General features: G+C 48.4%; 1 protein-coding gene across 8 annotated transcripts in view; it reads left to right on the top strand.

Annotated features, from left to right (window-relative positions):
- Window positions 1-27,248, top strand: part of NFATC2 (nuclear factor of activated T-cells, cytoplasmic, calcineurin-dependent 2) — a 187,237-nt gene that overhangs the window by 133,879 nt on the left and 26,110 nt on the right. For all 8 annotated transcript variants that reach the window (XM_011978107.1, XM_011978108.1, XM_011978109.1 and 5 more), the window contains exons 7-9: window positions 4,472-4,527; window positions 4,931-5,057; window positions 7,396-8,085. In XM_011978107.1, coding sequence (XP_011833497.1) covers window positions 4,472-4,527; window positions 4,931-5,057; window positions 7,396-8,085 — 873 coding nt within the window. The remainder of the gene's footprint in view (window positions 1-4,471; window positions 4,528-4,930; window positions 5,058-7,395; window positions 8,086-27,248) is intronic.

The raw sequence follows: 27,248 nt of genomic DNA, 5'->3' as shown, positions 1-27,248 counted from the left end.
ACAAATGATAAAGAAGACAGTGTTGAAATACTCTCTTGCCACTAGCTGTAATAACCGTAACCCATGTCTGTTGAACTTTTTTTTTTTTTTTTTTTGAGACGGAGTTTCTCTCTTGTTGCCCAGGCTGGAGTGCAATGGCACAATCTCAGCTCACTGCAACCTCCATCTCTGAGTTCAAGAGATTCTCCTGCCTCAGCTCCCTGAGTAGCTGGGATTACAGGCGCACGCCACCACGCCGACTACTTTTTTGTATTTTTAGTAGAGACAGGGTTTTACCATGTTGGCCAGGCTAGTCTCGAACTCTTGACCTCAGGTGATCCACGCGCCTCAGCCTCCCAAAGTGCTGGGATCACAGGTGTGAGCCACCGCACCCGGCCCCGAACATTTATATAATACCCTGCTTGGGCCTGTTACCATATTTAATCTTCAGAATGACCCCATAAGTTATGGGTACTATAATTATCTCCATATGTTGGATAAGAGGCAGGGAGAGAGATCGTGTCATGTCTAAGGTCTCACAAATCATTGGGGGTAGTCAGGGATTTGAAGCCGGGTGTGTCTGCTCCGAAATTTGGGGTACACAGGAGTAAAATGGCAGAGCGCTGGGGTGACAGAAATTGGTTGTGGCTGCAGGACATGCCCACGAAGGCTCAGGGTTCCAGTCAGCGTGTTGTGGAAGGCCTGGCAGAGAACACTGGAGAGGGCAGGACTTCCCCCCTGCCCGCCATGGACATCTTTCCCTGAGCCACACTTACCGGGCTCTGGGAGGCTGTGGGATGTGGCGGCTCACCGCCTCACTGTGGGGCGTCCTGAGGAAGGGCTGGTTGCTGTGGCTGGAGCTCAGAGGAGGGGAACTAGGCGGAGGAGCTGCAAGGCACAGGGATCTGAAACTGCACGAGGAGCACTGACTCTGAAGCCAGGCTGCCTGGGTTCCAAGCCGGCTTCCCCACAGGGTCTGGCTGTGTGACCTTGGCCTGTGCTCTCGCCTCTCTGTGCCTGATGTCTTCCCCTATAAAATGGGGTGAGGAGACCTGCCTCCTACGGGTGCTGTACAGATGAGACAAGCCTGTGTATATGAGGTGCTGAGAGTGATGCCAGGCATGTAGTGAGCGCTCAGAAGAGTCGGGTAAGAACAGTGCCTGGAGAGGCTGGAATGAGGGTAGGAGCCGGGTTGTGCAGGGCCTTGAGGGCCACAGTGAAGCTTCCGCGGTATCCTGAGGGCACAGCAAAGCAGGGAAGGGCTTGAGATCTGCATCTGCATGAATCTTTGTGGTAAGTGACCCTACAAAGATCCCACCCCCATGAAATCTTTCTCCAGCCTCCCAGTAACCACCTAGCCTCGCAGTGATCTGGTGAGCTTCTCTCGTGTAACAACCTTGACCTGTCTTTGAAGCCATCTCCTTCATTATTAGATTATGTCAGTTGTTGCTTAAAGGCTGTGATTTGATAACTACTGTGGGTCTTTGCACAGCCCCCTTGCTTCTCTGGGCCTCAGTTTCCTCATCTGCCGGTGTGGGGCTGGCTAGTTTCTAAGGGTACTCTCAGGAACCTGTGTGCTGGAATTCTGTGGCTGTCAGTGGGTGCAGTTTTGTCTGCCATGTACACTCACCAGAGGTAGGAAAAGGTCTTCTTCGTGTTGCGTCCCTTGACCCGGAGAGGACAGTCCACGAGAACTCTCCTCTTGGTGACGCCCTTTTCGTTGCACCGCCATTTTGTATTTTCTGTTTCATCTGCCGCTATTGGTGTGAGCCTAGGAAGAGAGCTGGGAATGGAAGCTTCATGGGTCCTACTTAATACTTACTGACCACATTTCCAGGTACTATTTTCTCCCTTTCCTCCCCATTATGAACTTCTGAAAATGATCCTTTTTTTTTTTTTTTTCAAAGCAAGCTCATATAAGTGGAAAAAGAAATGATACTGTTGGTGGCAAAATTCAATAATTCAGTTCAGGCAAGGAGAGGCTATGGGAGTGGGTGACAAACCAAACATCAACATGTTACCATTTCCTCTGTTCATTTCTTACTCAATCTTCAGGCTTCAAGCTCACTTTGCAGTTGTGGATGAAAACACACTTTTTGATGAAGACCCTAGTCCGGTCTGTACAGTCACGCTCCTGGTGGTGACCTCTACCTGAAAAGGGGACATGTGTCTCTGTTGGGTGGTCTTTGACCTGTCTTTGACAAAGAAATGAGGATTGTCCTGACCAGTTCTATACAGGACTTTGCACACTGAAAGGACTCAGGTCTTGATGACTTTGCTTCCAATTCCTCGATGTCCATCCGGCGATCTTCCCTTGCTTCCTTTTGAGCATCAGACATGCCTGCTCAGTTGTCTGAGAAAACAGGGGGCATGTCTGATGTTAGCCTCTGGCTTTTTCTTGGCCTCACCAGCAGCCGTTGGAGCCACTGACACTTCTGTCTGTTCACTCATGAGATGTTGATTAGGCATTTGCGAGTGTTGGGGAGATGGTGATGAATATGACTTGGTCCCTCCGGCAGGGACCAAGGAACACTAGAGTGAGAGTCAGTACATGAACCACCTGTTCTCTTCCCTTGTAACATAGCCCATGTTTTGCTGAGTCATTTCAGGGATTGCGCTGTAAGGTCAGGACTTACAGACTTAATTGTTACAAAGGGCTCTAGTGTGTTCATTGCTTGTTCCTTGTTAAGATCATCTAGAGAGCAATCACAAGACTTTATGTTAATTTTTCATGGGGGAGGGGCTGGGAGTATGTTTAAGTAATGCTTGAAACCCAGATTTCATTGGGTGAATCTTAAGAGCCAAGACTATATGGGTTCAAACCTCAGCAATCACAGAAGATGCGAATAGTTGTGCTTAAAAGTAGGGAGGGGTTCAACTCTGCACAGCAACATGTTAAAGCCTCTGAGAAGTCCTGCAGTGAAGAAAGCCATTCGACTTTGACTCAGCAGTTTCCAAATGCTTATTAGCATGTAGAATTTTTTTCCACTTCTCATAAAACTATTTAATATCCTTCAGAACCAGTGTTCCACAAAACATCCTGGAAATACTCGTTGAAATGATTTGTTTCAGCTAAAAACTACCCAATGACCAGTATAGGTGGTCAGCAAGAGAAATCAATTATTTGCAAATGCAGAGGTCTTTTTTTTTTTTGGCCCAACTTCTTGGACCCAAACTGGGGAAGTAGTGTTCTGCTTCTGGACAGGAGAGTTTACTGAGCAAAACCTCTTCATCAGTTGTTAGGACTGACATGAGATCCAGGCTGTCTGCTGAGGAAAGGTGGAGGGTGAGCCCCTGTCTTTCTGCTCTTCAGTGACTTGTGAGCCAGGACACCACTGAAGTCACTGGCTTCTCTCATGACTTAGGGCCGCATCTTTAAGCCTGTGTTCTCAGACCACCAAGAAGGCACGTCTGGGACAGTCAGGGACCTGTCATGGTGCTTCTTTAACAGCTTCGGCATATAATAAAGTATAACATATAACAATGCTTTTAAAAATTATTTAGTTATTTACTTGTTTTGAGACGAGTTCTCACTCTGTTGCCCAGGCTGGAGTGCAGTGGTGCAATCTTGGTTTACTGTAATGTCCGCCTCCTGGGTTCAGGCAATTCTCCTGCCTCAGCCTCCCAAGTAGCTGGGATTACAGGCATATGCCACCACACCTGGCAAATTTTTGTATTTTTATTTTTAGTAGAGATGGGGTTTCACCATGCTGGCCAGGCTGATCTCAAACTCCTAGTCTCAAGGGATCCATCTGCCTTGACCTCCCAAAGTGCTTGGATTACAGGCATAAGCCACCATGCCCAGCCCTTAATAATGCTTTTTTTTTTTTTTTTTTTAAAGAAAGAAATATGGACATTCGGATATGGAGAAAAAAATGATAATAGGATTCTGGACAGTTTCTATTTTTTTTCTTGTTTTCTGTTGTTGCCCTGTTTCTTTTTGGCTATCAACATTATTTTATGTTTTAATTTTTAAAAATATAACTTCAACTTTTATTTTAGATTTGGGAAGTACATGTGGTTTGTTACATGGGTATATTACATGACACTGAGGTTTGGGTATGAATGAGCTGTCACTCAGGCAGTGAACACAGTACCCAACTGGTAGATCGCTGGTCCCTGCCCTGGTCCCTGTCTCCCACCTCCATTAGTCCTCAATATCTGCTGTTCCCATCTTCATGTCCGTGTATACCCCATGCTGAGCTCTCACTTATAAATGAGAACATGTGGTGTTGAGTTTTCTGTTCCTGCCTTAATTTACTTAGGATGATGTTGCCTTGTTTTCTATTGACACCATGTCTTCCTTTTGGAAAAAGGAAATATTCATATGTATAAATACATGTATACACACACATGCACATATTGACACATACACACCTCACTGAAATGACATAATACGTAAGCTAAGATAAACAGAAGTTGGTGAGTTTTTGTCTTAAATCTTTGGTTTCTAATAGTTCCTTCAAAGTCTGTCATTTTTGAATTTTTCTAGATGGGCAGCAAATCTGGGAGATGGAAGCCACGGTGGATAAGGACAAGAGCCAGCCCGTAAGCACGTGACGCACTGACTGTCAGGCAGCTGAGTGTCTCAGTCCCCCTCACGTTTCCCTCCTTCATGCTCTTTCCTTCTTTCCCTCCTTCCTTCATCAGTGTTCCCCAGAGCTTTGGACCTAACAGGTACTCAATATGTGCATATTAATGAGTGAATTCAACATTTATTGAGCACCACGCTCTCTGATTTATAACTGTGACACCTTATTATATTTTGATGGAGTATTTTTCTTTGCTGCTGCTGAGAAGTTAAATTCCCCGGAAATTGAATTTCCACTGGAAACCTATGAAAGGCACATCAAAACACCCATTAGACAGTGGGCTGCCGGGATGCACTCAGGGTCTGGGTAGGAACTGAGGCATGATTGCAGTTAAGTTCATGACAACTCCTTCCTTCCAGAACATGCTTTTTGTTGAGATCCCTGAATATCGAAACAAGCACATCCGCACACCTGTAAAAGTGAACTTCTACGTCATCAATGGGAAGAGAAAACGAAGTCAGCCTCAGCACTTTACCTACCACCCAGGTAAGGAGTGTCTTTGACGACCCCTTTGGTATTGAGAGGCGGTAAAGGCATGGGGCTCAGGACTCCTGAAGTCTGCTCCTAGTCGGGTAATTTGGCCAGATGACTCAACCTCTCTGAGCCTCAGTTGCATCATCTGTGAGACAGCATCTTCCTTATAAGGGTTCTGGAAATTAAATGCACATAAATCCTTAGCACAGTGCAAAGTAAGCTGATGTCAGTGATATTAGCTCTTACTGCCTTAGTACTTTTCTTTGGGGGAAGGGGGAATAGAAGAAGGGTGTGTGTATGCATGTTTAACAGAAGGGTGCTAAGTGGCTGACTCCTGTCCCTGGCTTCGATTTGATCATGATAGAGGGGCTATGCCCTAAAACCTGCAGAATCTTTATGTGACCCCCCCATGTGGGTCATCACCCCAAGGCCTAATGGAGTGACTGGTGGATAACAGGGTCAGGAGGTCTTATTCCCACAAAGTACAACCCCAAGAAAGGTGATGAGTACCATTTTTTCATTCATTCATTTGTCCAGAAACTATTTGAGTGCCAGGCACTGTTCTTGGCTTGTGGACACAGCTGTGAACACGACAGGGTAAGAATCCCTGTCCATGTGGAACTGCCATTCTAACAGAGGGGATTAGGTCATAGATGATGTTGATATTATTGGTATGCTGGATTATGATTGTGGCGGCAGAAAAGGTGGACAGGAGCAGCCAGGGGAAGCATAATTTTACATTTTAAAAATGCTTCTCTGAGCTCTCCCTTGGGAAATAGGCTGTAGCTTCCCAGGCTGAGAAAGGCCTGCTAGCTACCTTTCAAGATTGGAAACCTATAATTGGAGACAATCACCCAGGGTATAATTTCCATCCTATGGCAGTTTCTCAGGGAGCCTCTGGGCTGCTGGAAGCATTAAACTGAGGGGTGCCCTGGCAGCCTTGCCTTGGTGAGCTTGACTTGTGCCCACAGTCTTGTGTTGACCCGTGTGAGGACACTGCTGTCCTGGGACTGACATGATGCTCTATCAGGGGCAGGGTTCAGGTCACCAGGACCCAAAACTGTGGGAGATCGCTGGGAGGGCTCCAAACTGCAGCTCAGGAATCCCTTGGAGCAGACAGGCTCTCAATTATGTTTCCTGTGCTCTCTCCTCTCATTTGTGGCCCGGCCTTGGCTCTTGTCTGGCTGAGCATGGCTGGAGTGAGATCTCAGTCTCCCAGCTGGGCCAGGGAGTGAGGTGACGGCCTTTGAATGGCACCTCAAGGGACAATTTCTGTGGTTAGAGACAGCCTTGCCTAGTCTCCTTATCTCCTCCAATCCCCAATACTTGGAGGTCCCCCACCACACACACACACACACACACACACACGCACGCAGGCACATGCAGATTTGGTCACAGTCCTGTTACTGATTCATTTACTCCAGTAAAAAGAAAACTGATTCCTCAACTCCTGGGATTGGTAATGCTTTAGTATGGATGCTGGGGAAAGAGTGATTTCAGTGATTGGTGCTGGGCAGGGAGAAAGGAATGGCCACAGTGACAACACAAGTGATAGTCATGATGGATGATCCTAGTAAGAGAATAGCAGCGACAGCAAGCATTGAGCACTTACTGTATGCCAGCCACTGGGCTCAGTGCTTTGCACACACATCTTATTTAATCCTCCCAATGATCCCGTGGGGGTAGGTATGATTGTTCCTGCCAGGTAACAGATGGGGAAACTGAGGCTTGAGCCAGTAGTGCTCATTCCCCCAAAGCACTACAGAACGGAGGAAGGGAACAGTCACTATTTGCTCATTCCTTTGTCTGGAAAATATCTGAGTGCCTATTAAGTACCAGGTGCTGTTTTGGGCCATGAGGATCAAAAACCAGACCAAAGTCCTCTCTCTGAGGAGCTGACATTTGGAGGAGGGGCGGATTTAGGTAATAAATCAGCAGGTAAAGCATCTATGACATGTCAGACGGGGATAAGCAGTAGAAAGGAAAGCAAGCGGAGACAGGAGCTGCTGGGGTAGAAAGAGGGGGAGGCATCATCTGAAATCAAGCGTTCTCCTCCGAGCTGTCACCTGGAGAAAGAGGCTGTAAAATCCCAGGGCTGAGTCAGACCTACCAGCCACTTTTCCAATATTGGAGAAATCTATAATTCAGGATGTTCATTGCCAGGGTAAAGTTTCCTACCTAAGACAATTGCACAGGGAACCTTTTGTCCAAGGCTGATAAGGAACGGGGACCAACTGTCCCACCCGTATGGACTCCCAAAGCCATGTTCCCAAGCACCGTCCACGAATCCTCCGTGCACATCCGTGGCCCACTGCCATGGGTGCCCCTATGTGCTCTTTTCTCCTCCCAGTCCCAGCCATCAAGACGGAGCCCACGGATGAATATGACCCCACTCTGATCTGCAGCCCCACCCATGGAGGCCTGGGGAGCCAGCCTTACTACCCCCAGCACCCGATGGTGGCCGAGTCCCCCTCCTGCCTCGTGGCCACCATGGCTCCCTGCCAGCAGTTCCGCACGGGGCTCTCATCCCCTGATGCCCGCTACCAGCAACAGAACCCAGCGGCCGTACTCTACCAGCGGAGCAAGAGCCTGAGCCCCAGCCTGCTGGGCTACCAGCAGCCGGCCCTCATGGCCGCCCCACTGTCCCTTGCGGACGCTCACCGCTCTGTGCTGGTGCACGCCGGCTCCCAGGGCCAGAGCTCCGCCCTGCTCCACCCCTCTCCGACCAATCAGCAGGCCTCGCCTGTGATCCACTACTCACCCACCAATCAGCAGCTGCGCTGCGGAAGCCACCAGGAGTTCCAGCACATCATGTACTGCGAGAATTTCGCACCAGGCACCACCAGGCCTGGCCCGCCCCCGGTCAGTCAAGGTCAGAGGCTGAGCCCGGGTTCCTACCCCACAGTCATTCAGCAGCAGAATGCCACGAGCCAAAGAGCCGCCAAAAACGGACCCCCGGTCAGTGACCAAAAGGAAGTATTACCTGCGGGGGTGACCATTAAACAGGAGCAGAACTTGGACCAGACCTACTTGGATGATGGTAAGACGCTTGAGTTTTGTCACTGCCTGTAAGGATGGTGCCCTGAAGCATCTCTGCCCAGGAAGTTCACTGCATGGCCTACAGATTCCTTAACCTCTTTGGGCCTCAGTGTCCCCATCTTAATTTAAGGAGGTTGAATAATATGACTCTGAAAGCCACCCCCAGCTCTGTGCAAGAATTACCTCCCAGCAGTAGTTGCAGAGGGGAAGTAGTAACAATTTTAGATGCCCCCATCCAGAATCACCCCCATGGAAAAAGCAAATGAGGGCAACCCGGCATCCCCTGGGTCATGAACTGGGTCCATTTAACTGCTTCCACACTCTTTCCAATTGCCAAATTTAGACTGAGGCCAAGAAAATAGAAAGGAAGGAAAGCTAACCTCCTTTCATTCCTGTACAGAAAAAAAAATCCCACTTTATAGCCCTCTTTTGTATATTTTGAGGGAGGGAAAGGGAGGAAAAGGAAGAAGAAAGCTTATTGAAAAGTGGCTTTATCAGAACAGCTTGCAGGCAGACTGCGGGCACTTCTGTACCCTGTGCTGGTGGAACAGAGATGCGCATTGATAGGAAGGAAGCAGTGGGCTTCCGCTGTGGTGAGCCCAGCTGATGGGTGGTTTGGGCCAAGGAAAAGATGCAGAGAAGGCTTTGTGTGAGTCTGTAGGTGCCCGTTTGTGGGCAAGGGGTCTGGCCAGAGGGTAGTCTTGTGGAGCAGCTGTGATGAGGTGTTGGTCCAGGATCTGAGGGAGGAAGGACGAACCACATTGCTGAGACTCACCTGGGAGCCACAAGGTGCATTGGGAGGTCGGAGAGGGTGGGGGCAGCAGAGCAGCCTTGCCTTGGGGGATCCAGGCAGAAAAACAGGCTGTTGGACTTTCTTTATCTTTACTTTTCTTTTAAACATTTTTTGTGGATATATAGCAGGTATATATATTTATGGGGTACATGAGATGTTTGGAGACAGGCATGCAAAGTGAAATAAGCACATATAGAGAATGGGCTATCCATCCCCTCAAGCATTTATCCATTGAGTTGCAAATCCCATGACACTCTTTACCTTATTTTAAAGTGTACAGTTAAGCGACTGGAGTTTTTTCTTAATAGAAGAAGGAAAAGCCTAAATTACTGGCTGTCATTCCCAGTTCCAGTCTTGTATTTTATAGGCAGTAGCATCTGATATACCCTGAAACCTCAATTATTTCAGAAAATTAACTCTCAGGAGCCCAGCCAAGGGGTAGGAAGTAAAGTAAAAGCTTCAAAACAGCCACAATAATTACCATCAAGACCGGGTACTAAATTTCAGACTCTGTGGTGCGAGAAATATCCTCTGCTGCATAGTCAGAGGCTGTTGACCTTTACTCCACGAAACGTCTTGACAAGCCAGGTTATCTGGGGGCTCTGTGACTTCTAGTATTCTGCATACTCAATCTCTAGGGAGACAATCGATCAAAGACGTCCCCTGAACTCACCAAGCAAAGACCTCTGGGGCCACTTCTTGTGGGGTCATCCTGCCCCCCATGCCTTACAAGGCTGACCTCTAGGTATTGCTCTGTTAATAATTGATCCGTCTGATTCTGAATAATCAAGCACAGGTTGAGTTAGGATCGTGGTGCTGTGTTTTGAAAGGGACACCTGCATACAATCCATCCGTGAACAATGTACATTCACAGTGGTGAAGATAAAGTTTTGGTGCTTATTTTCAAGGGGGCAATCATGTAGAGAATTAACTAAGGCAGAACGTGATGGATCAATGAAGCATGGTGGTAACCAGACCCCTCTCCACGTGAGGCCTTGGGGGATCAATTGTATTGGAGAAGAGGTGCTTTATAAATAAATGAGTGTCTGTGCAGGGCCGGATCATTTTCCCCAGCTGACTCTGCACCTAGGGCTGGTCTGGTCTCCAGAGCGAGAACACACTGGCCTCTCCTACCCCGTCCATCTCTTGTTAAAGGCAAATGGTGAGTGCCTTGGATATTAGGGTGCCCGTGTCCAGGTGGCCAGAGGTGGTCATGACTGGCTGTGGCAGCCCCAGATCCATAGATGTCCTTGTTGTTTCCACAGAAGATTGTGTTACAGAGAAAGCAGCTGAGCACGGAGACCCTTTTGGGCCTCCTGAGGCCCTTTCTGAACACAGGCAGGTTCAAAGTCGTGGTGAGGGGGAGTCTCGCCAGGTCCAAACCTGAGTCGGCTCTAAGGATGTCTCAGAGAACTGAATGAGGTGACGTTTAGGTACATGCTGTATGACCCCAGCCCATGGGCTGTTAGGAGCTGTTTTCTGAAGGAGGGTTCCATGGCTTTAAAAGATGAAAAAACTAGGTTGTACCAAATTTATTTTTGTTTTGGTTTTGGTTTAATTATTTGTTGCAGGACTTCTGAGAGCCTTTACCATGCTAGCGGACATTATAAATCTCTCAAACTAGGGGGTGCGGCGCAAAGGAGAGCGCATCGCACGCTCCAGGTGGTGCTGTCCACACCGGACTGTGCTGCGTTCTGTGAGAATGGAGGCCTGGGAGTTGTGCTACACAGCTGACCTGGAAGCTCCTTTCCTAATACTTGGCAGAAATAACATAAAGGAAACTCAAGAGCTCTGAAGCGCAGCACTGCCCTGTGCCCTGTGCCACAGTCCAGCTTCTCAATTTGGGAGCTGCACATTCCTGAGGCCAGAGCATGATAGGGCAATGGAATGGTTTCCACCCACGCGGCCTCCAAAAGGCAGCAAGTGCCACTAGTTATGTTCAGTGCTCCACCGGCCTTGTCTCCAAGGCTCTACCCAACCCAGGACCCTCCAATGGGCAGGTCCCCTGGTGGCTCGTGCCCAGTGGCAAGCCCCAGACTGCATCTCCACCGTAGCCACCGAGAAGACGTGGGTGCAGTTTTGTCTCAACTGCTGGAATTTCAGATTCTCCTCCAGAGTCTGTCTAGCCTGTGCATCTGAGGAACATTCCAGATGTGCCACCATCAGCTCTGTGGCTATGAGATTTGGACGTCTTGGTTTGCTGTGTTGTGTTATTTCTGACAAGTAAACTGGAAAATCCCCTGGGTCATTCCTCGGGTGTCTGGTGGGGCAGCTTCCTCGATCTTTAGATCCTTTGCTGTCCCTTTCATTTATGATTCCAAGGGAGTCTGTCGCACACGGCACATATTTGGCTGCACGGAGCCCGTGCTAAACCCCAGCGTGCTGTGCTGCCCGTGCATGGGCATTTCTGATTTGTCATTTATTTCCCTTGGGATTTGCCAAAGTGGGCTTTCCTTGGGAACTTTGTGAGAGCTGGGCTTATGCGTTTTGAGGGTCGAGGGAAAGTTCTGTGGCTGGAAAAGGAAGCAGTCACCAGTGGACACACAGGTCCTCCCTCCCCCATACAAGTGCAAACAAGCCATCTTTGAAGCTGATCCCGCCCCTGCCCTAGGGTCCAGGGAAGCCCCGGCTCTGAGTTATCGTTTCCTGCACCTTGACCAGTGATCCCAGCGTCGCGTCTGGGCATCCCACCCCGCTGCCTCGTGGGGCATCTGTGCTTTATCTCAGCCCTTCCCGCCTGCATTCCTGCACACAGACGCCGGATGGCTTGGCCCCGTTAGTTCTTGGAACGCCAAGGCACTCCTTCTGCTTTCTCCACTCCGAGTACTTGAGACGTTTTCAAGAAGTCACTTTGGAAAAGCAAAATAAGTAATATTCCAGGGCCCAAGGCGTCCACTCCCCCGAGCCCCGTGCTTCTCTACCCACCCCAGTTCAGGCACTTTCTTACAGTTCTTCAAAAACACATGGTTTGTACACTGTCACTTGCATTCTCTCTGTTGTCGTCCCCCTTCCGTGACTAGTCCCTTGTTCTAAGGCCCCAAGTTGTACCTGGGGAACACCAGCAGCTCCTAGCAGTAGCTGCTCCTGGAACCTAATTCTTCCCTACCTTTCTCCCCTACTCCTCTCTCCTTCCCAACCCTCCCTGTCCTTAACCCTCCCTTCTTCCCTGTCTCCCTCCCTCTCTGTCCTTGACCCTTGACTTCTCTGTCCTTGACCCTGGACTTCTCTGTCCTTGACCCTCCTTCCCTCTCACCTACAAGTATTTTCTGGCTGTCTGCTCTGTGCTGGGCACTGTTCTGGGACTTGGGGATCCACTAGTGCACACATGAAATGAAATCTTTGCTGTCCCGGTGATTTTTTGGTAAGGGAGATAGACATTAGCGTGGAGGGCAGTAAGTAAGCAAGCGAAATTCAGACAGCGATGAAAGCCACAGGGGAAATTCCACGAGGTTAGGAGCGAGAGGGTGGCTGCCTGGTTTGGGGGCGAGGTTGGCCCCTGCAGATGAGTGGACAGAAAGGCAGCTCTGAAGAGGGCCTTTGGGGATGGACACAGACCTGGGGAGGTCTGAGGGAAGAGTGTTTCAGGGAGAGGGAACGCAGGTGGCGGAGGTCGTGAACTCTGAGATGTGGGCTTGCTCCCGCTGGCTTTCAGCCGCAGTGCAGTGTGGTTTGATTTACTGTTTGAAAAGATCACTCTGGCTGCCTTTGCAAAATGGACTATAGGGAGGCAAGGGTTGAAAAAAGGGAGATGAGTGAATTTGAAAATGAATCCCATGACAGGAGCGTGATGGAAGGCGGTGCATTTCACAGGGGTGTGCCCCGCATGCCCTGCCATGAGTGCGGTTACTTAAAATGCAACTGGAGTTGCCAAAATGTGATCAGTGCACAGGTAGTTCTCAGCATTGCCCTTGCATAAAATGAGGGGCGGCTGCACTTTTTAATGCTCAGGCCGCAAGCGAGTGGGAGAGGCACTGGGGAAAGTGGACTCAGAGGTGACTTTTACCAGTGCTCTGGTGGTGCATTCTAGGAGCCGCGCCAACTCCACCGCTGAACTGGGGGTGCAGAGGTCATCGGGCCATCTCACCACCAAACCCACCACAGGTTTTGAAGTAGAGCACTTACTACAGCCGCCCAGAGACTCAGCCACAGATGAGAGAACGTGGGGGCAGGGGTGTGGCCTGGGACTCAAAGGAGATGTTTTACCCCATTCTGGAAACGTCCAGAAAAGAAAGGATGTGGTCTCGGTGATGGCTGCAGCCCCTGCAGTGGCTTGTGAGGATAGCAGCTCGTGCGTGCGTGTAAGAATACATTGATGTGTGCAGGAAGGGTACAAATCGGTGTGTTCATTCTTAAATCTACTTCTGCCCTGTTCTGCATGTAAAGTACTTAGTTATGTGCACATTCAGAAATCAGTAGTGCATTCTGTATATTTCACAAGTGGGCCACCCACGGAATTGCCACCTGGATGATGACAGTCTTGTCTGTACCCCAGAAGCCCCCAGATACCCCTTTCCCTTCTACAAAAGTGACCACCATCCTGCCTTCTAACTCCAGAGATTCGTGTTGCCTCTTTGTACAAACAAAAGTCAGATTTCATGACTCTTTTGTGTCTTGGGTGTCAGCTCCATCACTGACTCTGACCTCGGGCAAGTTACTCGCTGCCTTGTGCCTTTGTGTCCCCAACTATAGAATGAGACGATCACAGTTCCTTCCTTCGAAGGCTGTGCTGAGGATGATGAGTTAGTGCATGTCATAAAAGGGATCTTCCATAAATGTGACCTGCTGTTTTATTTGTTTAGGAATTTTTTTTTTTTGAGACAGAGTCTCGTTCTGTTGGCCAGGCTGGAATGCAGTGGCATGATCTCGGCTCACTGCAGCCTCCGCCTCCTGGGTTCAAGCAGTTCTTCTGCCTCAGCCTCCCAAGTAGCTGGGACTACAGGCGCCCACCACCACGCCCGGCTAATTTTTATATTTTTAGTAGAGACAGGGTTTCGCCATATTGGCCAGGCTGGTCTCGAACTTCTGACCTCAGGTGATCTACCCGCCTTGGCCTCCCAAAGTGCTGGGATTACAGGCGTGAACCACCATGCCCAGCCTTGTTTATGAATTTAATTCCCTTGATTTCTTGTAGGACATGGTTCAAATTTTAAAAATATATTTGTATAGGAGAAAAAAATGGGCTATTCTGATTTTTGGAGATGGGCTTCCTGACCCTCATGCCCTGCTTCTTCCATGGGGTAGATGAGTGGGCATAGCCCCAGGGCACCGCCCAAGCAGGCTCCCTCCCCCTGCATCCTCCAGGGGACCTCAGGATGTGTATCTGCATGAGGGAGATGATGCCCTCGTCGGGGGCTGCTGAGAACTCCAATGCGTGTATCCCCCACCATGGCTCCCTGGAGGAGTGTGGACCAGTGGCCCAGGTTTTGCCAGCTGTGCCTCTGGCAGAGGGGCCATGGGTGTGCTTTGAAAACGCTCTGCCCAGAAGCTGGGTGCACCAATGCGTGAGAAACAGGCGGGGGAGGAATGAACAGAGAGACCCACCCTCCAAAGCTCAGGAAGCAGGGAAAGGAACCCAGCAATGGAAAAGCGTTTTGTAACTGGCCTGCTTTGTTCAGCAGTTCAGGGACCTTTCACTGGGGCCCCTCAGGGCCCACGGCAAGCCTGGGACAAAGCGGCTCCTGTGTGGGGAGGCGTGCAAAGCCCATGCGGAGCCCGGTCGCCGCGGAGCCCTGCCGTGAGCCCGGCAGCCACGATGACCCGGGCAGGGCTGGGCCTCCTGGTGCCGACCGAGAGTGAGACCGGCAGGGCTGGGCCTCCTGGTGCCGACAGAGAGTGAGACCGGCAGGGCTGGGCCTCCTGGTGCCGACCGAGGGTGAGACCGGCAGGGCTGGGCCTCCTGGTGCCGACAGAGGGTGAGACGCAGGAGTCTCCGTGCTGATGAGAATGGAGCCAGGCAGTTGCCCAGCCTAGTGGCCCAGAGGCTGTGGGCACCTGGAGAGCCCGGTCTGAGTATCTCAATGTAGGCCTTGCTGGTTCACCAGTAACCACCAGAAACCACCAGCACCAAGTTTAACTCACACGGCCACCTGGAGCCGACACCAATAAAAGGCCAGGCCCCTGCTGGGAGGGCTTTTGCCAGCATCCTTTTTTTGCCTTCATTTAAAAATGTGTCTTTATAAAGGCACTATGTTCCTATGTTTAGAAAAAATATATAAAAAAGACATCCAGCAGTAGATGCCTTCCCCTTCTGCTCTGCTCTCTCATACTGGTTTTTCTCCAGCCTCCTAGAACATTATTTGTCAACCTTTGTTTCATTATTACCAACCCCCACCCCCAGCCAGGAGCCTTTTAAGATAATTTTTTCCTAATCTCCATGCCATGAAACGTCAGTGCCATAGACACACTATGTGTCTGTTCATGTACCATAGCCCTTTGCAGGGCCACAGAGCATTGTCATATGGAATATTTTTTTTGACACCCCTCCCGCAGAGAACTAGTTTTTACCCCCATGGAAGCAATGTCATCCACCTTGAGGATGCATGCTTTAGGGTTTTTTTTTTTTTTAATGTAATCCCGAGCATATGCAAATACACACATATTCTTATTTTCCCCTTTTCTACTACAAAAGGTGGTAAAATGTACACACAGGTCCGCCATGGGTGAAACTTCCATATCACTTGCTGTTATACACAGTGCTAACGAATTGTCCTGTACCTGTCATTTGGTCAATGGGGGCCCGTTCTCAGGAATGGGATGGTTGGTCTGAAGGCCCAACCTTAGTTCTAGGACTTGTCTGGCAAAGAGTTGCTGTGGTTGTCCTGCCTGCCTCTCAGTCTGGCCTCATCACTGCCCTCTTTTGTAACTTTGGCCAAGTCACTTATGATAATGGTGCCTGACTCTCTGGGTTACTGTAAGAATGAAAATGGGAGCGTCCTGTAAAGCTGTTTGCCCAGTACCTGACACGCACGGTGAGTGTTCAGTAGTTGCTGATCACTCTTCTTCCCCTAACCGCAGTGACATTTTCCTCCTCCTCCTCTTTCTTGTCAGTTGTGAGCTACAGGGGCAGGGGCACAGCTGGGCTCTGAGGAAGAGCCAGGAGGCTGACTCTTGGCCTGAATTCTGAAGTATGTGGTCAGGCTACCTCTGTAAATTCAGCAAAGGATAGTTTGAGCCTTGAAAATGTCGAAGTCCAGAAAACTGTTTGCCTACAGAGGAGCCCACAGAATCTATACGAGTTGCTGTTGGAAGATCATTGAATTGAGCTAGTAGCTGTTCTCTGTCCCTCTCCTGGGTGTCTAAATGGTATGCAGGTATCTGTCCCTGGGGACATTTCTTGTTTCCCTCTCTAGTTTCCCCTCCCTTTCTAAGAATGTCAGATTTCAAGCTGTGCCTCTTAGCTGTCCTTTCATCCCAAATGATGTGGACTCTGTATTTCTGGCTTATGTAAGAGAGCTACGACTCCAAACCCAGAAACGCTCAGTGATCTTCTTGAAATTCTGCAAAGCAAGTGTTTCTAAAGGAAGATACACTTGCATTTGGAGGTCAGAAGCCACCAAACTACAAGAAAGTCCCTTGCCAGACTTGCTGTCCATGCAGCCCTCATTCCAGAGCAGCATCTGTCCCACCAAAAGCAGACGGCTCTTAAAAAAGAGGACCAAGTGACAGGCAGCACCCAGTGTCGTTCATGGGCTCCCAGTCGTCTGCCGGAACCAGCACTTTTAATTATTCTGAGTTGTTTATGCTACATTTAATTTCCAAATGAGGCTGTTCTCTTGTGGTAATAGGTGGCTATCCTTGTGAAAGAGTGAGGTGCTCATTTAAGCAAGATTTATGGGTAGGTCAGCATCATAACCAATTTTAAAGGCCCTTCTTTGTACTTTCATTCTTACTAGAACATAGGACGGAAGGGCTAAGACTCACTTCCTTGCTCTGTAGGTGTGCCATGCTGGATGTACCAGCTACCTCACTCATTTCAGGGTGATGCCACCACTCGGGTGATGGTTTTCAACAGCATTACATGTGGGGCTGGAAACTGCAATGGATTTTTCCCTGATTCCAGCCAGAACCTAAGATAATCCAATTTTTTTTTTTTTTTTTTGAGAAGGATCTCTTGCTCTGTCACCCAGGCTGCAGTGCAGTGGCGCCCTCATAGTTCACTGCAGCCTTAACCTCCCAGGCTCAAGCAATCTGCCTGCCTCAGCCTCCTCAGTAGCTGGGACTATAGGCACATGCCACCATGCCTGGCTAAACTTTTTATTTTTTATAGAGACACAGGGTCTTGCTATGTTTCCCAACCTGGTCTCGAACTCCTGGACTCAAGTGATCCTCCCACTTCAGCCTTCCAAAAAACTGGGATTATAAGTGTGAGCCACTGTGCCCAGACAGAATATTATAATATTTAAAAATCTGCATAACTTTCTAATATCGGCGCTAGCTGTAGTCTGTTTCTCTCTAGAAACGTAGAACTTGAAAAAGAATTTGGTTGCTTTAGTCTATGAATTGGGTGGCAGTTACTCAACTCATTATATATACTAGATTTTTCTCTGTGTTCCCTCCCTTCCCACCCTTGATAAACCCATTTTGGATCAAGGGCAAAGCTTTGTTTTCCCGGGGGAAAACCCACAAAGAACAAACAAATCCCCTCTGCCCTGAAGTAGCCATGGTTACCAGTCATTCCTAGACTTGAGATTTGGGTGTGTTTCAGTGTGTGCTGCCTTCAAGTATCATTCTGGACTCTCTTTTTGCTCTGAACCAGTTCAACTTTATTTTAGCACCAATTTTCTTTTACTTTCTACCCTTTCAGAAAGAAAAAGGCGGGGCGGGGGGAGCGGGGGGAGCTTTCTTCCTGGGGAATGATGAAACCATTTATTTGGCTCTTCTCTGCTGCATTTTTGACACCTCTTTAATTTTTTATGGATCCGGGGATCTGGTCAAGTTGTGCCTGTGAATAGAGGCAGGGCTGGGGCCTGCTTTGCCCATCCAGGGTGTCAAGAATCTTTCTCTAGATGAAGTCGAAGACAAACTGAGGGGTGAATTTGAAGGAGTCCGTTCTGGTCCTCAGCCACAAATCCTGCTGCTCTCAGGTTTGGGGATGACATCTGTCTCATCCCTTTAAACAGTCATATAAAATCAGATCTCTGGCAAGGCAGCCAAAGTGGAGAGTTCTCTGGTCATTTTACAATGAGCCTTGAGCACCCCAACTTGGTTTTATGGTAGGATTGCCTGTTGCAAGCAGTTTGGACTTAAGTCCCAGGCGGTCCGCAAACCAACAAATAGGTTTCATCTGAAGCCTGTTAGTTCCACTATCCCAGGAAAGCTGAAGGGACACTCCCTAGTTGTTAATTTCCAAAACTCTGGGCAAAGTAGAGGTTCTGTTGCATAAGCTGACAACGTGGAGGACGTCTTTGAAATGTGCTGCAGCCGGTTCTTATAGATTTCTGGAAGTTGATGGTGCCTTTTGAATACTCAGCTTTATTAAATGCCCAAAAAAGAATTGACCCAAAATTGATGAAAGCACCCTTTCGCCTTCTTACAGATGGATTGAGTTGTGGTCTGCTTCAGCACTTGGAAAAGGAGCGGCCAACTGGTGCTCCTTGGGCTGCATTTCGCCCGCAGATATTTTGTTTGGCCCATACAGTATTTGAAAAAATATTTTGATTAGATGCCAGTGTTGAAAAACCGGGGATTGCACATAAAAATAGGGATTTCTGACTTTGCTTAGAAAATCCAAGGATCTAGCCACCCTGGGCCCCATCTCCTGCATAGCGGCTACCAGAAGTCAAAGCCAAGGCTGACCCTGAGCAGAGGCTACTTCCTTTAGTTGGAACATCCACTTGCCCTGTCCACAGCCCCCGCCATTCCCTTTTGTCTTCCGTTGATAGATGGAGCGTCCGTTGTTATTTACATTCCCACTTGTTTTGTTGTTCTTCTTAGACTTCACCGATTTCACGCATTCAAGGTTCCTGTCTGGACCCATTAGGCATTTGAATTGTGCCCCCTGTTACGGAAGTGCCATACATATCCAAGGCTCCCTAATCCAGGACCGGCATACAGTGGGGTGCCTCAAAAGTGTTCCTTCCCTCTATCTTCCTTCCTTCCCCTCCTTGTGGCTGGGGAAGATTTTTAAATGGAGTAAGATTTTAAAACTTTTTGTTAAATATTTTGAACATATGTAACTATAGCATAGTACAAGGTACCCCTACATACCCACCACGAAGCTTCAGCTGTTATCAATGTGTGGCCAATCTGATTTCTTCTACACCTTCATCCTCTGTTGTCTTCATTACCTGGTAATTTTGTTTTGGGGGTTTGTTGTTATTCGGTTTTTTTTTTTTTTTTTTTTTTAAGAGATAGGGTCTTGCTATGTTGCCCAGGCTGGAACATAGTGGCTATTCACAGGTGCAATCATGGCGCACTGCAGCCTTGATCTCCTGCGCTCAGTCTTTCTGCCTCAGCCTCCAGCATAGCTGGGACTGTAGGTGCATGCCATGGTGCCTAGCTACACAGTAATATTTTGAAGCAAATCCTAGACATCGTATAATTTCATGTATAAATAGCATGTATCTCCAAAAAAAGGACTCTGAAAGTACAAGACCACTGGCATACATGGAAATTAATAATACTTCCTTAATATCATGAAATACCTAGTGTTTAAACTTCCAGTTGTCTTATATAAATATCATAAAAGTGTTTTCTTCTTTGTTTTTGTTATAGTTCATTTGCGTCAAGAGTCAGACCAAGCGTTGCAAGCGGATGCTTTTAAGTCTGTTTTAATGGAGAGGTTCTTTCCCTAGATTAAATCTAGAGGTTCTTCCTCTAGATTAAATAATAAGATCCTTTTTTGGTTTCATCGTTAGTATTATATTGCAGTTTATTTGTTGAAAAAATGAGGTGGTTTATCCCGTGAAATTTTTCAGTCTGGCTTTTGCCAGTTATATCTCCTCTCCGTGATGAGGTTTTTAGTGTGTTCCTCTCTCCTCTGTATGTCCTGTAAGTTAGCAGTCAAACTGAGAGGCTTCATTCATTCAAATTCAATTGTTTTTGGCAAGATTGCTGCACGGGTGGTGACACATCCTTCTGACAGGAGGTACATGAAGTTGGGTTGCCTGTCTTTTGGTGATTGATAGTCAGTGCCTTGCTCCATTAATCCAGTGGTGCATGAATTATAAAATGGTGATATTCTATTCTAATTCTGCCATCCCTTCCTCTACTGTTAGCTGGAAAACTTCTATAAAGAGAAACTTCCCTTCATCAACAATGATAGAATTCATATAGGAAAAGCAGGATGAATGCTTGATTCTTTCCCTTTATTTACCAGTTTTTTAAATAATGGGTTGGTTCATTAATATCCTACAGTGATGATCCATTAGGGCTGTTTGTGAGTAGTTTTTTTTTTGTTTTGTTTTGGTTTTTTGGGGTACCATTATGAACTCATGAATTTAAGCATAATTGGTGTTTTAAGATTTTAATGGGTTTTTTTTTTTTTTTTGGTAGTTCCTTTTGTCCTTATCATTTGAAGGACTGAAATAATATGACTTCCTGTCCTTTCTTTCTCTGGCTTAGCAATGCACTCAGATATTCTGAAGCCTCAGGGAGGAAATAATCCTACATATGAACTGAGGATTGCATCTCCTACATGTGTGAAGGGGAAATCATGAAATAGCTCTCAAATGCCGGCTGACTGAGATACTCCTTGCAGTGTTATGGAGTCTTTAAGCATGATTCCAAAGCAGTTAGAACTTGCAAGGCAGGGGAGGTTATTGGGAGGGTTATTAGGGAGGTATTGATTAGAATGTAGAGGCTGCTGTAACCAAACCCAAAGTAACAGTGACTTTAACAAGATAGATGATCTCTTCGTCTTGTAACAGCACAGGGATAAGCAGTCCATGGCTGGTGTGCTGGCCCCACCGTACCAGGAACCCAGGCTTTTTCTGTCTTATCACTCTCCATTCTCGGGGTGGTACCCTCATCCGTGTCATCCAAGATAGCTCCTGGATGGGAAAAAAGAGGAAGGAGAGCACGCCCTTTCCTTTAAGAGCATAACCCAGAAATCATATTTATCCCTTCAGCTAATACTTTATTGGCCAGAGTCTTGTCATATAACCACTGAGCCACAGAGGAAGCCGGGAAGTGTAGTTTTTAATATTTATATTACCCAGCCGTGTGTACAGCTGAAACGTGCTACTGTGGAAGACATGAGAATGGATTTTGGGTCTTTGTGCAGGATAGGTATGATCATAATGAGAAAACAGCTGCAAAAGGAGGGTGGATATTTTGTATGACTTGATATTCTTAGCAGTTTCTTTATTCCACGAATATTTATTGAATCCCTACTGTGTGCCAGTGAGGACATAGCAGCATGTGAAACAGAGTCTCTGCCTTCACGGAGCGTACTTCTTAGTCAGCGAAACAAACTGAAATAAGTATGTATTATAATGTCAGGTGGTAATACGTACTCTAAAGAAAACCCAGGCCAGGTGTGGTGGCTCACGCCTGTAATCCCAGCACTTTGGGAGGCCGAGGCAGGCAGATCACTTGAGGTGAGTAGTTCAAGACCAGCCTAGCCAACATGGTGAAACTCTGTCTCTACTTAAAATACAAAAATTAGCTGGGTGTGGTGGCGTGCACCTGTAATCCCAGCTACTAGGGAGACTGAGGCAGGAGAATCACTTGAACCCAGAAGGTGGAGGTTGCAGTGAGCTGCGATCGTACCACTGCACTCCAGCCTGGGTGACAGAGTGAGATTCTGTCTCAAAACAACAAAAACAAAAACAAAAACACCCAAACAAACAACAAAAGAAAACCTAAAACAGAATGAGGGCGAGGCCTTAAATGTCCAGTTATTGCCGATTTTCCCCAAATTCAGGAAACTCCTCTCCTGATGGTCAGTCCAGGAATCTCAAAACATTTTCTTATTAACTTTTCTCCTGAAGCAAGTCTTGTAGCTTCAGCACTACTGACATTTCGGGCTGGTTGATTCTGTGTTGTGAGGGCCTATCCTGTGTGTGACCGGATGTGTAGCAGTGTTCCTGGCCTCGATGCACCAGATGCCAGTAGCACCCCAGATGTGACAATCAGAAACATCTGCAGATACTACCAAGTATCCCCTGGGGGGCAGAGTTGCCCCTGGTTAAGAACCACCATCTGAAGGATTTAGTGTCCAGCTCTGGTAGAAGTAACAGCTTTATAATATTGAGTGTTGGCCACACCGTGTGTGTTTTGGGGAAGGAGTGTCCACTCTACAAAATGATTGTTACTGGTGGACTGGAGCATTCCTAGCACTCTGAGTGTGGGAAGCCACTGGGAACTAGTGTCTCCCCTCGGCACCGCCTGTTCCCTGGTGCAGCACCCAGGACGGGGGCCCCAGGGTCAGAAGATGTTGCTGAGTAGTTAGTGTCAAAGGAAGCTTGATTCTGAGCCTTGATTCTTCCTTGCTTGTGGCCTTGGGCGAGGCATGTGTGAAAAGTGACTTACGGACTGCCCAGTGCCCTGCAGGTACCAGGGAGGGCTGATGCTGTGATGCGGATGCCGCCTCCTTTGGCATTCAGCTGGCAGGCTGGCTGCCTCGGGGACTGCTCAGGGGGCATGTTGCTTGAGCATTTGCTTTTTTGGTTTGTTTCTTACCAACTAGTGTCCTTTCCTTCTTTGAACAGATATCCACTGAGCATGTCAAGTGAGCTAGGCTTGGTGCTAGGTGCTGGGACATAGCAGTGAACCAAATGGATGGGGCCTCCCCGCTGGCAGAGCTTGCTCTGCAAGGGGAAGGCTGTTCATCAAATGTCAACCAGAAAATGATGAGAATTTCAGATGTGGGGGTGGAGACTAAGTGCTGCGTTCAACAAAGTGATGATGGGGACGGGCATAACTTCAGACGGGGTGGTCAGGACCAGCCTCTTTGAGGAAGTGACTTTGGGTTTGAGACTGGGAGGAAGAGAGAGAGGGGAGGGAATTCCAGGCAGAGGGAAGAGCAAGCATGCAGGGCAGAGCTGGGAGGAAGCGTGGTTTGTGTGGAGGACACAGAGAGATCTGGTGTGGCTGAGAGTAATGACTGCAGCGTCATGGAAAGGGAGGAGACAGGCCTTGCGGGTTGAGAGCTATGGATTTTATTTTGGGAGGAAGGGGAAGCTACTGGCAGGTGGAAGGTTGAAGTTTTGGAGGGAGTGTGTTTGCCTGACTGACAAGTAGGAAATATTGTAATAATATGCTAATGATCCCTCCCCCTTACTGGGCACCGTGGAAGGCAGGGATGGTCATCTCTGCATCTTAGACGTGAAAGCATGCTGAGAAAAGGGAGGGATTTGTCTGAGGTTACAAAGCCAGAGGCACAAGCAGTGGGTGGTTAGAGGCACCTGTGTGTGAGAAGTGATTCTGAGTCCATGTGTAAAGAGAATAGGGCATTTATCCCGGGCTGCTCCCTCTGCCTTTTCACTCCCTCATCTGATGAAACTCCAGGAAACTGGCTTTGCCCAAGACCCACTGATCTGACCTCCTCCTGGGCCCTCCATGTGGATTCCCTACAGGAACCTCACATTCAACCAGTGCTAAAGTGAATTCCTGCTACTACCCCTACTGTCCCTCTGGCCCCCATGCTCAGCTCCCATTTGTTGCCTAAGGAACGTGGGGGTGTGGCCTTAGGTGAGTTACTGAATGCCTGTGACCTCAATTTCCCCATCTGCAAAATGGGCATATTAGCAGTGCTGAGGTTTAAAGGAAATGATGTATGGGAAGTGAGTATAACCAGGTCAGCCACACAGCACTCCATAGAGAGCAGCTATCAGCTTCATCCTCTTCCTTGGCCTCAACTGTATCTGTCCAGGGCTGCAGAAATGTCTTCATCTCTGAACTTCGGACGTGCCAACCCCCCTTTAATATCTTCTCACCAGTTTTTGGTCCCCACAGAGTCTCTCCAAGATTTGAATGGACCCTTTATTCCAGACAGATCTAACACCCCTTCATCACAGCTTCCTGTGTGAGGGAACAGCCCCTTCACCCAGGCGGGTGCTTTGCCCTACTCAGGCAAGGCGGGCAGGTCCTCTGAGTCCTCAGGGTCCTGGTCCGGTTCCTCTGTTTTCTCTCTGGACCATTTCAGAACCAATTCCCTCAGCTATCTCTGGGATTTTTTTATTCTGAGACAGAGTCTTACTCTGTCTCTCAGACTAGAGAGCAGTGGTATGATCTCGGCTCACTGCAACCTCTGCCTCCAGGGTTCAAGCGATTCTCCTGCCTCAGCCTCCAGAGTGGCTGGGATTACAGGAGTGCGCCACCATGTCCGGCTAATTTTTGTATTTATAGTAGAGACGGGGTCTCGCTATGTTGGCTAGGCTGGTCTTGAACTCCGGACCTCAAGTGATCCACCCACCTCGGCCTCCCAAAGTGCTGGGATTACAGGCACGAGTCACCACACCTGGCAGCTATCTCTGGGATTTTTAAACTCCTACTGTTTTCTTTTTCGCTGCACTTCCTATTATCTGTTTGTGTTTGGTGCAGGATTGTTCCAGACCAGGGTCAGTTTTTCCTCCTGTGAGATTGACAACTTTTGCAAGAAAGAAAGGGAGAGGAGGAGGAGGAACGGAAGGAAGGGAGGCTGATAAAGTGTGGTATTGGTGAGAGGGTGTGAAACATGTCCTCTCAGTCCTTATTGGTGGGCATCTGCACGGGTAGAACCTCTTTTGAAGGACAATTTGGTGAAATTAACCCAAATTTAGATGCACACATCTTTTAATCCAGAATATCCCACTTCTAGAAATGTATCTTTAGAGGTGCTAGCCCAGCTGTGAGCCAGGCTGGCTGTTGATTCCATGTCACTGGTCCCCAGCCCTGCACAGTGTTCTCTGGCATGAAGCTTGGTGACTTCAGGAGCTCTTGGTTTTCCTGGATCCCCAGAGACAGGTGGTGGCCAACTTCCTCAGGAACCACGATAAGCCTCATCTGTCTTCAGGAAGCCGGGTCCATTCAGACACCTGCTGCATGTCGTGTGTGGGATGTTGACTCCAGCCTTGTCTATAGTAGCAGGAGACTAGAAACAGGCTAAATATCTGTTAATAAGATGCAGACACACAAGGAAATACTGAGCAAGAGTAGAAGGGAGACTTTCTCCTGATTGTGTTTTCTTTAGAGTGGTTTTTGTTTTTGTTTTTTTTGATACAGGGTCTCACTCTGCCACTCAGGCTGGAGTGCCATGGTAAGATCATGGCTCACTGCAGCCTGAAACTCCCAGGCCCAAGTGATCCTCCCATCTCAGCTCCCCAGGTAGCTGGGATTACCAGCATGTGCCACCACACCTGGCTAATTATTTTTTGTAGAGATGGGGTCTCACTATGTTGCCCAGGATGGTCTCAAAACTCCTGAGCTCAAGGAATCCACCAACTTTGGCCTCCCAAAGTGCTGGGATTACAAGCATTAGCAACCACGCTCAGCCCCCTAGGACAGAATTTTTAAAAAGAAAGGGGCAGATTTCGGGTCCTAGAAGTGACCCCAGAGGCTAGAGTGAAAATGAGGATTTAGAAACAGAAACCTTTCTGTTCCGGTTGGGGCTGTGTTTCCGGCTGTGTGTATGCATGATGAGCCTCGCCCACCACTCAGCTGTGAGGGGAGGCTGACACGTGGCTGTGCTGAGGCTTTCTTGCCTCTAAACCTTTGCCCATGCCTTAACCACTGCCTGGAAATCCATCCCTGCTCTCCTGTGACTTTTTTTTTTTTTTTTTTTTTAAGACAGAGTCTCGCTTTGTTGCCCATGCTAGAGTGCAGTGGCACAATCTCTGCTCACTGCAAGCTCTGCCTCCTGGGTTCAATCGATTCTCCTGCCTCAGCCTCCCAAGTAGCTGGGATTGCAGGTGTACGCCACCTCACCTGGCTAATTTTTGTATTTTTAGTAGAGATGGGGTTTTGCCATGTTGACCAGGCTGGTCTCGAACTCCTGACATCAGGTGATCCACCCACCTCGGCCTCCCAAAGTGCTGGGATTACAGGCGTGAGCCACCGTGCCTGGCTCTCTGCTGTGACTTTTGAAACTTGGCCAGCGTTCCAAGGCCCTGACAGTGTCTCCGCTCTGCACCTGGAGGGTTTCTCGCTTGCCTTGAAGTCCTGGAAATGAACATGGTCTCTTTCAGGTGTTTCGTTTATTTATTTTTCTCTCTTGCTCACGTTCGAGTCTCTGGGTGGTGAGCACAAATGCTATGACTTGTCCACACTGCTGACTGCTCCTGGGCTGGCTTTGCACGTGTGAAGCCCTAGACAACATTTGCTGATGTCCACCCTTTGCTCAAAGACCTGGCTCAGCTTCCTGCATAAAAGATGCTCACCCAGTATTTGTGGAATCGAATGAATAACCAGGCATGAAATAGAGAACCGAGACTGCCTGGGTTTAAAATGATTTAAAACTATTTGTCATAAAAGAACAGTAATAATAATAGCAGCTCATGCTTAGATGTTTACTGTTTACCAGACATTCTTGTAAGACTTTGCTGCATTAGCTCAGTTAACCCTCACAGCAGCCCCATGAGGCATTTTATAGATGAGGAAACTAGCCCAGGGAGGTTAAGTAACTGGTCCAAAGCAAGTGAGTACATTTGTATATGTTCTTTTTTTTTTAATTATAAATTTTGTATTTAGTATTTTTGGAGGGGACAGGGTCTTGCTCTGTTACCGAGGCTGCAGTGCACTGGTGCCATCATGGCTCACTGCAGCCTTGAACTCCTAGGCTCAAGCAATCCTCCCACCTCAGCCTCCTGGGTGGCTGGGACTGTAGGCGTGCACCACCACTCCTGGCTGTTTCTTCTTAATTTTGTAAAGACAGGATTTCACTATGTTGCCCAGGCTCATCTTGAACTCCTGGCCTGAAGCAGTCCTCCCAGCTCAGTCTCCCAAAGTGCTAGGATTACAGTATGAGTCACCACACCCCGCCTCTTTAGGTTTTTTTGAAAAAAGATGCTATATGTTTTTTGGGGAGTTCAGGAGTGCAAATAGAAACCTCTGGCAACTGCTAACAAGACTTGCCAGTGAATAAACCCTGAGGAGACAGATTGTCCTGGGCCAGGAATCACGCTGTTATCTCCCGTCAGCAGGATGGCTTTGGAACTCAGGGCCCTCTCAGTGCCACACAGTCCAGCCGCAGAGGGCACAGTGGATCGACAGAGGCAGATGCTTGGGGGACTCCACAGGCCAGGCCAGGGCATGACCTCAAAAATGTGCTGGCCACTGGGCCCGTGAGAAAATCGATTTCTCACCTCCAACCAGCAGCGCTGCCCAGCACCGGGTCATCCTGCAGTTGTTGTGACAGCAAACCCGAGTGCCATGGAAAGGATTGTGAAACCCGGGAGCTGGCTGCCTGGACAGCAGGACACTGCGCTCAGCTCCATGTGCTGGGGGCGGGG

The sequence above is a fragment of the Mandrillus leucophaeus genome, unplaced genomic scaffold, assembly GCF_000951045.1.
Source record: "Mandrillus leucophaeus isolate KB7577 unplaced genomic scaffold, Mleu.le_1.0 Scaffold19, whole genome shotgun sequence".
Classification (NCBI taxonomy): Eukaryota; Metazoa; Chordata; class Mammalia; order Primates; family Cercopithecidae; genus Mandrillus; species Mandrillus leucophaeus.
The sequence above is the reverse complement of the archived record's forward strand: the minus strand, read 5'-3'. Positions and strand labels throughout refer to the sequence as shown.